This window comes from Podarcis raffonei, chromosome 3 (assembly GCF_027172205.1).
Source record: "Podarcis raffonei isolate rPodRaf1 chromosome 3, rPodRaf1.pri, whole genome shotgun sequence".
In the NCBI taxonomy this organism is placed as follows: Eukaryota; Metazoa; Chordata; class Lepidosauria; order Squamata; family Lacertidae; genus Podarcis; species Podarcis raffonei.
Window position 1 is genome coordinate 97,184,960 of NC_070604.1, and position 12,617 is coordinate 97,197,576.

General features: G+C 38.5%; 1 protein-coding gene across 6 annotated transcripts in view; it reads left to right on the forward strand.

The window, feature by feature from the left end:
* USH2A (usherin) overlaps positions 1 to 12,617 on the forward strand; it is a 427,327-nt gene that overhangs the window by 89,899 nt on the left and 324,811 nt on the right. For all 6 annotated transcript variants that reach the window (XR_008329695.1, XM_053383154.1, XM_053383155.1 and 3 more), the window contains exons 16-18: positions 6,152 to 6,310; positions 9,017 to 9,511; positions 10,325 to 10,597. Coding sequence is in view for 5 of the 6 variants with exons in the window: in XM_053383154.1 (XP_053239129.1) it covers positions 6,152 to 6,310; positions 9,017 to 9,511; positions 10,325 to 10,597 (927 nt within the window). In the remaining variant the exon portion in view is untranslated. The remainder of the gene's footprint in view (positions 1 to 6,151; positions 6,311 to 9,016; positions 9,512 to 10,324; positions 10,598 to 12,617) is intronic.

A 12,617-nucleotide genomic window follows, 5' to 3' on the forward strand; every position in this document is an offset into this window, starting at 1 on the left:
TCTGAAGGAACCAGCTGTTGTTATGTTCATTTCCATCTTTACGGCGTTATGGTCGGAGCAAGTCTTTGGGCAGATTTCCACTTTCTTTATCTTAGGTGCCATTCCACTAGTTACCCAAATTTGGTCGATTCTGGTCCAGGTCATTTTTGCTTCAGAGAAAAAAGTTCCCTCTCTCTCCAGAGGGTTTCTTGTTCTCCAGATGTCAATCAAGTCCATATTATCTGTCATTTCAAAAAAAGTCTTAGGTAGTCTCCCATCCTTAGAAACCACCTGTCTTAGTGCTTTGTCCATATTTGTAGAGACCACTCCATTCATATCTCCCATCATGATTACATTGTAATCCAAATAGTCCATTAATGTCTCATGTAGTTTCTTGAAGAACTCTGACTTCCCTTCATTCGGAGCATAAATCCCAATTATCAATAATTTTTCTCCTTGGACTTGTATTTCAATTGCCAGGTATCTTCCTTGTTCATCTTTAAACATCAACTTAGGGGCCAATTTTTCCTTAGCATAAATCACCACTCCTCTTTTTTTCACTTTATCTGATGAGATAAATTCCTGTCCCAGTCTTTTATTAACAAGTAATTTTCTATGTATTCTAGTCACATGGGTTTCTTGCAAACAAATCAAATCCAATTGTTCTTTTTTTAAAATATGGAAAACCTCACGTCTTTTTCTGGGAAGGTTCAAACCGTTACAATTCCAGCTTAAAAATTGTAGAGCCATATTATTGTTTACTTGGTTACTCCTCCAACTGCCCCCAGCAGTTGTTCTTCCTTTGTTGGGGTCTGAAGTCCAAATGTCAAGTTCGATATATCCGCTAAGTCCTTTGCCTCAGTAGTCAGGTCCACCACTGGCTTTCTCCCGGGAAGACATTTATCTGATAATGTGAGAAATATAATAGACATTACGGAGTTACTTGAGAACAATATTAACACTAAGGCAGTATTAATATTTGTGGACGCTGAGAAAGCCTTTGACAATATTTCTTGGAGTTTTATGAAAAAGAATCTCAAAGGAATGGGGGTAGGCCAAGGTTTTGAGAATGGTATAGGTGCAATCTATTCTGAACAAAAAGCAAAACTAATTGTAAATAACGTGGTTACTGAAGAAATTGCTATTGAAAAAGGGACACGACAGGGGTGCCCAATATCCCCACTACTTTTTATAACTGTTCTGGAGGTTTTATTAAATATGATTAGAGGGGACCAGCTGGTAAAAGGGATTCAGGTCGGAGCTAAACAATACAAGTTGAAAGCGTTTGCAGATGATTTAGTTTTAACTTTGCAAGAGCCAGACACTAGTATGAAAAAAGTTTTGGAGATAATACAAGTTTTTGGTCGAGTGGCAGGTTTTAAGTTAAATAAACAAAAAACAAAGGTACTGGGAAAGAACTTAACAGTGGAGGAAAGAGAGAAGTTTCAGAGTGAAACTGGATTAATGGTAGCAAATAAGGTGAAATATCTAGGGGTTAATTTAACAAGTAAGAATGTGAACTTATTTAAAGATAATTATGAGAAATGTTGGACAGAAATTAAGAAAGATTTGGAAATATGGTCAAACTTGAGACTTTCCTTGTTAGGCCGAATCGCTGTTATTAAGATGAATGTTTTGCCAAGAATGTTGTTTTTGTTTCAAACATTGCAGATTGTGGACAGAATGGACTGTTTCAAGAAGTGGCAGAAAGATATATCGAGATTTGTCTGGCAGGGCAAAAAGCCCAGAATAAAATTTAAGATATTAACTGATGCAAAAGAAAGAGGGGGGTTTGCCCTGCCGGACTTAAAATTGTACTATGAAGCAGCAGCTTTTTGCTGGCTGAAAGACTGGCTACTTCTTGAGAACACAGACATTTTGGACTTAGAAGGGTTCAACAATAGGTTTGGTTGGCACGCATATATATGGTATGACAAGGTAAAAACTCATAAAGGTTTCAAAAACCATATTGTTAGGAAAGCATTATACAATGTTTGGATTCGTTATAAAGATCTGTTGGAAAGTAAAACCCCTAGATGGTTGTCACCAATGGAGGCTAAGGAAGTTAAAAAACTTAATATGGATCTAAATGGCCAAAATATTGGGAAATTATAGAACAAGAAGGTGGAAATGTGAAATTACAGAGCTATGAGAAACTGAAGTCTAAAGTAAGAGATTGGCTTCATTATTACCAGATAAATGAAGTATTTAAACAGGACAGGAAAATTGGCTTCCAGGTGGAAAAGTCAAAGTTAGAAACAGAATTGTTAGAACCCAATACTAAGAATTTGTCTAGAATGTACAATTTGCTGCTGAAATGGAATACACAGGATGAAACGGTTAAATCAGCTATGATTAAATGGGCACAGGACATTGGTCATGACATTATGTTTGCTGACTGGGAACAGTTATGGACCACCGGTATAAAATTTACGGCATGTAATGCCTTAAGAGAGAATATTATGAAAATGATTTATAGGTGGTACATGACCCCAGTCAAGCTTGCAAAAATTTATCATTTGCCCAATAACAAATGTTGGAAATGTAATGAAACTGAAGGTACTTTCTATCACCTTTGGTGGACGTGCCCAAGGATTAAGGCCTTCTGGGAAACGATATATAATGAAATTAAGAAGGTGCTTAAGTGTACCTTTCACAAAAAACCAGAGGCTTTTCTCCTGGGCATAGTAGGCCAATTGGTGTCAAAGAAAGATAGGACGTTCTTTATGTATGCTACAACAGCAGCAAGAGTTCTACTAGCAAAGTATTGGAAGACACAAGAACTACCCACACTGGAAGAGTGGCAGACGAAGGTGATTGACTACATGGGACTAGCAGAGATGACGAGCAGAATCCGTGACCAAGGGAAAGAGACGGTGGAAGAAGACTGGAAGAAGTTTAAATTGTATCTTAAAAATTCCTGTAAAATTATTGAGTGTTAAAATGTCATGGGTAAAGCATAGCAGATTTGCAGCGATAAATGATTAGACAAGAGGAAAGAAAAGGGTTAAAGAAAGGAATTAATAAGTAATTCAGACCAGGGGTTGCTGATAAAATTTAAAACAGGGATGCAGAAAAGGGAGGCATGGGGAAGTCGTTGAAATTGGGTATATGAAAAAATTTATGAAATTATACATGTTTATATGTTTGTTTGTTTGTGAGTGTTTGTTGTTTGTGTTGTCTTATATTATATGTTGAAAAACCAATAAAATTTTTATATAAAAAAAGAACACATAGAAACAATCACATATATAAAAACAGTTAAAGAAATTGCATATATAAAAACAATAAAAAACATTACCTATGAAAAAAACAAAAACTACTGCACATATAAAACCAGTTTCAACTCCAATGTTTTAAAGACAGTGTGAGACCTTTATCACAGAATTTAATGGCAGAACCCCTCCTGAAATGGCCAGGGCTCCCATTCATTTCAAAGGAGTTTATTCAGGAAAAGGTCTTGTTGGATTGTGCCTTGAAGCTGCAATCCTATATGCACTTCCCTGGGAGTAAGCCCCATTGAATTCATTAAAGGCAGGTGGAGTTTACTTCTGATAATACATTTTAGGACTGCACTGTAAATTACATAGCATAATTTAAGATAAGTAATAAAATTTAATTCTCCAAAAGATAATATGATATATATTTAAAAACAAAAATATTTCTTCATTTGTGAGTATAGACAACAGTAACATTTGCTGAGTGAAATATAGAAAGCCCATAATGCTTCAAAATCAGTTGTTTCTTTAACTTTATGGTTCTAATGTACACCATACTTGAATATCTGTGGAGGCAATGAAACTTTAGTAATAAGAGCACAATAATAATTTCCTTCTAACACAATCTCCTTTCCTCCAATAACTACCAGTGTATTCTCTCTAGCAATTTTAACTCGACTTTGCTAGTATAATTGCTACCAATTGCAAGGCTCTATTTATAATACCTAATCTTTAGGGACAGTTATTTGTAATGGACAGGAGCAAAACAACATGCTACCTTGTGAGTCTCTACATTACTTAATATACCCTGGTGTTTTCCTTCCCTGTTGCATTTAAAAAAGACCAACGTACTCATTTCTATACTTATTTGAAGGATTTTTACCTTCTCTTCAGCCAAAAGACGCTCCCAAAGATTACAAAGATCTGTAATAAGACTGTTGCTCTCCCTCAGGCTTACAATTAAAAAGGCATAACACAAAAGGAAAAGGGATTAACAGGGATGAGGGGGGAAAAGCAAACTCAGGCACTAGTTCTTCTTAGTCAAAATATTGTAATAACCAGCTAGGTTGAAAAGCAGTTCAACAGAGGAGGTACCAAAAGCTGTTAGTCTAGAAAATCCATGCTACCCAGGATGCTGACAGATGACAGTTAGTGGATTGAGGAGCCTGATTACAGGTGGCAGCAAAGATTTTTTCAACTCATACAAGCAATATCATGGGTGCATCAGATATTCTTCTAAGTTATATGTTTATGAAAGTAAAGTTCTTTTTTTTAATATAAAGAGCCTGGAAATTGCATATCATCAAAAAAATATTTTTATATATTCACACAACATGGAAGTCCTCTGTCTCCATTCATTGCTTCAGTGTTTTCTTCTCACTACTTCCAGGAAGTAGAAGGGTTAAATATGTTCTCACGGTCTTAAAATTTTATTCATTGTGATAATAGTTTCAAAGTGTTGTTTCAAATGGGTCAATAAAACATTTCTCTCCTCTCTTTGGAGTTGTTTTGTTTCTCTTAGGAAAATTTTTCTGGCTTTTTAAAAAGAAAACTGCATTGCTTTTAAGCCTGTAAAATTCTCTGCTGTGTTGCTTTTAAGACCGTGAAGTGTATTGTGCGTAATTTCACACCTTAAAATCAAGATCAATATATGTACACATACCCCACACTGTCCCTTCATCATACAACACAAGGAACCACAGGGTATGACTACAGTTTCTCACTTAAAAACAAAACCCTAAAACATACTGTAGTTATCTGGCCCTTATGGGGTTAAATTTATTATTTAAATAATCATTTATTGTGGGAACAAGACATCACCTTTATGTATATTTCTTCCTTCTTTTTCATGCTCACTATATTCCAGCAATACACAACCAATTTTCTAAGTCTGCAAGTGAGGAGTTTTATTCATACATTAAAGGGTGTTCATGTACATATGAAAACTTAAATAAATATTTAAGATATTTAAAATGTAAAATATCTCACAAGCCTGATAATGCTTCAAAATATATTAGCAAAGCTCAGAATAGGAATTAAGATTTAAAATCTGACATCTAAGGGAAGAAAGCAGAAAAGGCAAGATGTTTCTTTTTTAAAAAGACAGTACAGCAATCCTCTATAGTTTGGGCCTCTACAGGGATTTTGGACTGCAACTCCCACCAGTCTCAGCTAGTATGGCCAATGGCAAGGGATCATGGGAGTTGTAGTCCAAAAACTCTAGTTGTCACCAGGTTGTGAGTTGACTCTATGGCTTGAGGAAATATCTTCCCCAGCCATTGTCACATGCTGAAGAGTACTGTTACTGTGGTGAATTTTTTGTGGGGAAGCCTTATAACTTGATGAGACCCTCAGTGTTCATCGCACATTAGAACATTTGGCAGGGGGAAAAGCCCACCACATTTTCATTAATATGGAAAAATAATAAAAGTTATAGTAGAATATCTTTCAACTGAGTAAGTTGGTCATCTGTATTGAGTCTGTGTCAGTTTCTCCACAAGCAGCTTACATAAACAGACATCTGAAGGGAAAACAAGCTTGTGGGTGTCTGCAGGGAATACATAGAAAAAGACCAGAATTAACATGGGAGTGGAGAGGCAGCATGAAGCAAGGGATCTACTTACACCTTTCAGATGTCTCTGCATCTGTATGTTTGCTGTGTTTGCTCTGTATGTGTGCATTGTGCAGATTTTCAGCCAAAGCACACTTAAAGTGGTTCTTTAGGCAGAATTATGCTATTTTGGATGTCTTGCATAGTGATTTTTAATGTATGCTGGCTGGCTGCTTTGTTTTGGCTTTTCTTAAGATTGTACTGGTGAAACACAGCTCTTCTGCTTCATATCATTTTCTTCTGCTAGAAGAAACTGTTTCTTTTCATTTTTTAAATGCACTTCTGCTTATGAAGTTTGGTTGTCTTGATGCCTAAATATGGCTTTTATTGCGTTATAATCCAGCTCCTTCTCAGCAGCCGCCGCCAGGAGGAGAAGTTGTAAATTCTTCTGCTATCAGACTTGTTTGGAATCCACCTGATTCTCCAAATTCAAACTGGCTTGTGTACAGGCTGTATAGAAATGGGAGTCAAATCTATATGACAGAGGATAACTACCCTTACCGTGAGTGCTCATGAATACTACCTATGTATATTTCACTGTATGTATGTATTTGAATTTGTATACCACCCTTCATCTGAAGAACACAGGGCCATTCACAGCATAAAAATACAAAATGAGAACATAAAATACATAATAAAAAAATCAAAAATAAACCAACCCCCCCCAAAAAAAACATATTTAAAGGCCATAGAATCAGCCAAAGTCCTGGTCATAGAGAATTTTTTTTCACCTGGAGCCTAAAAATATGTAATGAAGGCTGGGTTGACTCAATAGAGGAAGAGTCTCTTAATCACAGGGTTGTGGGTTCGAGCAGAACACTGGGCAAAAGATTCCTGCATTGCTGGTAGAACCTTCGTGGTGCCTTCCAACTCTACTAGGCTATGATTCTGTGACTGAATGAAGAAGGAGAGTCTCCCTGGGGAGAGCATTCCACAAATGGGAAGCCACCACAGAAAAAGTCTGTTCTTGTGTTGCCATCCTCCAGACCTCTTATGGGGGAGGCACACAAAGAAGGGCATCAGATGATGATCATAGGGTCCCGTTCCGTTCAAATGGAGGAAGGCCATCCTTGAGTTATTGTGGCCCTGAGCCGTTTAAGGTTTATAGGTCAAAAGCAGTGCTTTGCATTGGCCCGGAAACTAATTGGCAGCCAGTGCAGTCGGGCCAGGATCAGTTAAGATGCTCAAACCGTCTTGACCTGTTGAGCAACCTGACTACCAAATTCTGCACTAGCTGAAGTTTCTGAATTGTCTTCAGAGGCAGCCCTAAGTATAACCTAGATGTTACCTGAGCATAGAGGAGAGAAGTTAGGCTACACCTGTCCAGATAGTGATACCTTCTAATAACATTAGGGCCCACTGGTACTCCATCCAAGACTTGCTTACAAGCCTTCCTTCCTCTAGGCAGTCAGTTTAGCTCTGGTATCAAGTGATTTTACCATTTCCTGGTCAGCAGCCATATTTTCAAATGAGCAAATCCAACAAATTTAACTCCCCTTACTGACTCACTTTCATCTATACCAAGGAACAGGTAAAGTGGTCTCTTTACCCACCACCACCCGCCGTGTGAATGGCAAAAGATTCTGTGGCATGGCAGCAACTTCTTCTTAAGCACCTCAATTACTCACTCCTACGTCCTTGTGTCTTGCTTGTGCAGGAGAAGGGATATTAAATAAATGAAAGGCTTCACCACATCCTCTCTTGCTCATCATACTGGAGGGGAGGGGGGAGGGGAGGGGGTTGAAGAGCCGTTTGCTATCCCCTCACCTTGAGGAAAGTGTCTTAAGTTGTATAATAGTCCGGGTAGTGGTCATTTGAATTGGGTCTGTGCTAGGTTCCAGAGGGAAAACATGTTGGGCAGATTTGGTCTAGTCACTTATATCTATATCACATGTTTATCTGTCCTCCAAAATAAGTCAAGTATCCTTGAAATCACAAGTGTAAAATCATGTGAGGGAGGTCAGGCTAAGAAACTGACTGATCCAGAGTCACCCCATGAACTTCATAGCTGAGCAGGGATTTAAACCCAAGTGTCTCCAGCACTCTAGCTAATAGATCATTTTGGCTGTCTTATGCTTGCATTACTCTTTTTATTGCCTAGAGATTGGTAGTAGTGCACAGAATGAGTCCTGGTCCTCCAGCTGCTGAAGTCCTAAGTTTAGTACTTGCTTCAAGTTCAGATTCTGACACTTTTCTATGTACATACACTATCTTACTGAACAATTCTGGGATAAATTATGCTTTACATCTTTCATATCCTAACAAGAGTGTTTAGCAATTCAAATATATATCCGAGAGGTTTACTAAAGTCCCTGCTATATTCTTGGAATTGAATGGAGCAATCCTTCTAGAATAGTGTGCTGATGCCATTTCGAAATCATATTAACATCGACGAGCAGCTGCTCTTAAAACATTAACTAACTACTGGTTTCCTAATCAGAGACTGATATAGGCTTGTTCAACAAATCATTATTTTCTAAAGCCACAACTGTTCCTTTAAAAAAAATTACCATTCTGACATTTCCTGACAATCATGATAATTAATGATGTGAATATAATCTACTGTTTGGCATTTGAATACTAAGATAAATTTGTTAATGCTGCCAGATTCTTATGTTTATGACTATATTCTTAGTATGTGTGTAGCATCTGTAAGACACACAGGGGACACCACCTAAGTGCAACAGCGTGCATACAGGTCTTAGTACTAAATGAGAGTTTCAAATTACAAATGTAGAAGCATTGAACTTTTCAAGGAAAATTAACAGTAGTCTCCAAACCAGGCCTGATTATTTGACTGATGGCTTTGCAACATTAATGTGAAATGATTTTGAGAGTTCTTTTAGAAGGAAGGAATAGGCAATAGATAGAGAGAAAAAACCCATTCTTTTTCTTCTGTAACTGATGCTTTCAGATAACACATTCTTAAATGGTGAAGCTATTGAATACATAAAATAATGCAAAAACAACCATTACTGTTTATTAATGAAATTAAATTTATTGAGACTTTACTAAAGCAAGGAATATTTTATTCAAGTTTACCAGCAGCAGCGGAAAGCGTTGTTGGGGAAGGCCCTTACCTAATCACCCATTGGTAATTACAAAGTATCCATTATACTGCAGGTTTTAAAAAATTAAAACGAGAAATTTACATGTGGCTCCTTGGGATCTGACAACTGAAATACAACTTTTTATGTTTATATTGTAGGGATCCAGATCTTCACGGATACCTCTCTATCTCCCTATTCATTCTATTCATACCACCTTGAGGCCAGCAATGTCCATGGATCTACAAGCAGTGCAGCCTTGACGTACAGAACACAGCCTGGGATACCTGTAGGAAACTTGCATTTAAACCCAGTTATTCCTGTTGGACCACACTCTGTTTCCTTCAGCTGGACAAGCCTATCAAACGACTCTGGTCCAATAGAGAAATATGTATTGACATGCACTTCTTTACTTGAACTTCAAGCCTGTGACCAGTATGAAGGCATAGAAACCTCAACAACTGTCTGGAATCTGATTCCATTTACAAAATACAGTTTTTATGTTCAAGCGTGTACCCGTGGAGGATGTTTGCAGAGCCAGGAGGTGGCAATAGTTACTGCACAGGCCCCACCTCAACAGCAGCATCCTCCAGTTGTACAAACTATCAACTCTACGTCACTGGCTATAGAATGGAACCCACCCAATAAAGCAAATGGTAGGATTCTATTTCTTTTGCTTAAGTAGGTACAGCATGTTTTGCTCATATAAGTGCATTTTTAAAATATTATTTTTACTGTGCACAACCTTTTCTCCCCAGGAGAAGTAAGAGGGGCTGGTGAGGGGTAGGTAATGGTAAAGGGCCCCTGGATGGTTAAGTCTAGTCAAAGGCGACTATGGTGCTTATCTCACTTTTCAGGCCAAGGGAGCCAGCATTTGTCCACATACAGCTTTCTGGATCATGTGGCCAGCATGACTAAATTGCTACTGGCACATGGAGGACCATGAGAAGTGCCAGAGTGCATGGAAACACTGTTTACTTTCCTGCTGCAGTGCTACCTATTTATCTACTTGCCCTGGCATGCTTTTGAACTGCTAGGTTGGCAGACCAACCTTCCGATCAGCAAGCCCAAGAGGCTCAGTGTTTTAGACCACAGCACCACCTGTTAACAGTATAGTACCAAGGATCACAGAGATAAGCAGAGTGTTTGGTGGTTTGACATTTACTTCTGGGACTAAGGCTTCCCACTCCTAATGCAAGCATTCTTAAACAAAATTTCTCTTAAACTTGTTGCTTTGAGATGAAAACTCATCAAAATTTGAAGTGCAGTTGGAAGAGTCTATCAGAATCCATAGGAATTAAATTCCTCAAGCTTGTGGGAGGGCAGGTTTTGCAATGTATTATGGTTGTAGTTGTATTTATACGGTGCTATCAGTGGACAATGTTTCTACCAGTAGGTGGTACTAGAAACAGAAGTATTTTAGATCCTTTCTGGCTAACATATCTTTGGTAAACCACTGTTATTTCTAGGTATAATTATTAGATATGAACTATATATGAGAGGAACCCGACAGTCGGATGGAACACATATTCCTCCTGAAAATCGTGTTTTTGAAACAAGTGGGTGGTTCAGTCCTCACCCAGTGATAGAATCTGCCAATGAGAATGCTTTGAAACCACCTCTTACTAGCACCAACATCACTGATTTGGAGCCATTCACAGTATATGAGTTCCGTGTTTTATCAGTCAATATGGCCGGCAGCACATTTTCTCGTTGGACGTCACAGAGAACAGCAGAGGCAGGTAATTGTTAACCCTTGTAAACTCATTTTCAAGACTTAGATTTTTCTTTCGGAATATGCCTTTCAAACCTTACTCCTTGACATTGCTTGTTCATTTAGGTTTCACCTTATAAGTGCTATTATAGGATTCTGTGCCATCTTTTTAACAATTTAAATTCACTAGTATTTCCTCATAATAACCGTGCTTAAACTATAGTACATTTAGAGTAGTCTTATTTACAGAGTCTTAAGACAGTAGGGTGCTAAAGTAGGGAGCCAAGAGATAAAAGGAACAACTGGCAAGTTTGGCCTTGGAGTTCAAAACGAAGCAGGGCAAAGGCTAATAGAGTTCTGCCAAGAGAACAAGCTGGTCATCACAAACAGTCCTTTCCAACAACATAAGAGACGACTCTACACATGGACATCACCAGATGGACAGCATCAAAATCAGATTGATTATATTCTCTGCAGCCAAAGATGGAGAAGCTCTATACAGTCAGCAAAAACAAGACCTGGAGCTGACTGTGGCTCAGATCATCAGCTTCTTATAGCAAAATTCAAGCTTAAACTGAAGAAAGTAGGAAAAACCACTGGGCCGGTAAGATACAATCTAAGTCAAATCCCTTATGAATACGCAGTGGAAGTGAGGAACAGGTTATAGGATTTAGATTTGGTGGACAGAGTGCCTGAAGAACTATGGATGGAGGCTCGTAACATTATACAAGAGGCAGCAACTAAAACCATCCCAATGAAAAGGAAATGCAAGAAAGCAAAGTGGCTGTCCAACGAGGCCTTACAAATAGCGGGGGAGAGACGGCAAGCAAAATGCGAGGGAGATAGTGAAATATACAGGAAATTGAATGCAGATTTCCAAAAAATAGCAAGGAGAGACAAGAAGGCCTTCTTAAACGAGCAATGCAAAGAAATAGAGGAAAACAATAGAATGGGAAAAACCAGAGATCTGTTCAAGAAAATTGGAGATATGAAAGGAACATTTCGTACAAAGATTTCCATAATAAAAGACAAAAGTGGAAAGGACCTAACAGAAGCAGAAGACATCAAGAAGAGGTGGCAAGAATACACAGAGGAACTATACCAGAAAGAAATGGATGTCTCGTATACCCCAAGTAGTGTGGTTGCTCACCTTGAGCCAGACATCCTGGAGAGTGGGATGGGCCTTAGAAAGCATTGCTAATAACAAGGCCAGTAGAAGTGATGATATTCCAGCTGAACTATTTAAAATTTTAAAAGATGATGCTGTTAAGGTGCTACACTCAATATGCCAGCAAATTTGGAAAACTCAGCAGTGGCCAGAGGATTGGAGAAGATCAGTCTACATCCGAATCCCAAAGAAGGGAAGTGCCAAAGAATGCTCCAACTACTACACAATTGCACTCATTTCACACGCTAGCAAGGTTATGCTTAAAATTCTACAAGGCAGGCTTAAGCAGTATGTGGACCGAGAACTCCCAGAAGTGCAAGCTGGATTTAGAAGAGGCAGAGGAACCAGAGACCAAATTGCAAACATGCGCTGGATTATGGAGAAAGCTAGAGAGTTCCAGAAAGACATCTACTTCTGCTTCATTGACTATGCAAAAGCCTTTGACTGTGTCGACCACAGCAAACTATGGCAAGTTCTTAAAGAAATGGGAGTGCCTGATCACCTCATCTGTCTCCTGAGAAATCTCTATGTGGGACAAGAAGCTACAGTTAGAACTGGATATGGAACAACTGATTGGTTCAAAATTGGGAAAGGAGTATGGCAAGGCTGTATATTGTCTCCCTGCTTATTTAACTTATATGCAGAATTCATCATGCGAAAGGTTGGGCTGGATGAATCCCTAGCCAGAATTAAGATCGCCGGAAGAAATATCAACAACCTCAGATATGCAGATGACACAACCTTGATGGCAGAAAGTGAGGAGGAACTAAAGAACCTTTTAATGAGGGTGAAAGAGGAGAGCGCAAAATATGGTCTGAAGCTCAACATCAAAAAAACGAAGATCATGGCCACTGGTCCCATCACCTCCTGGCAAATAGAA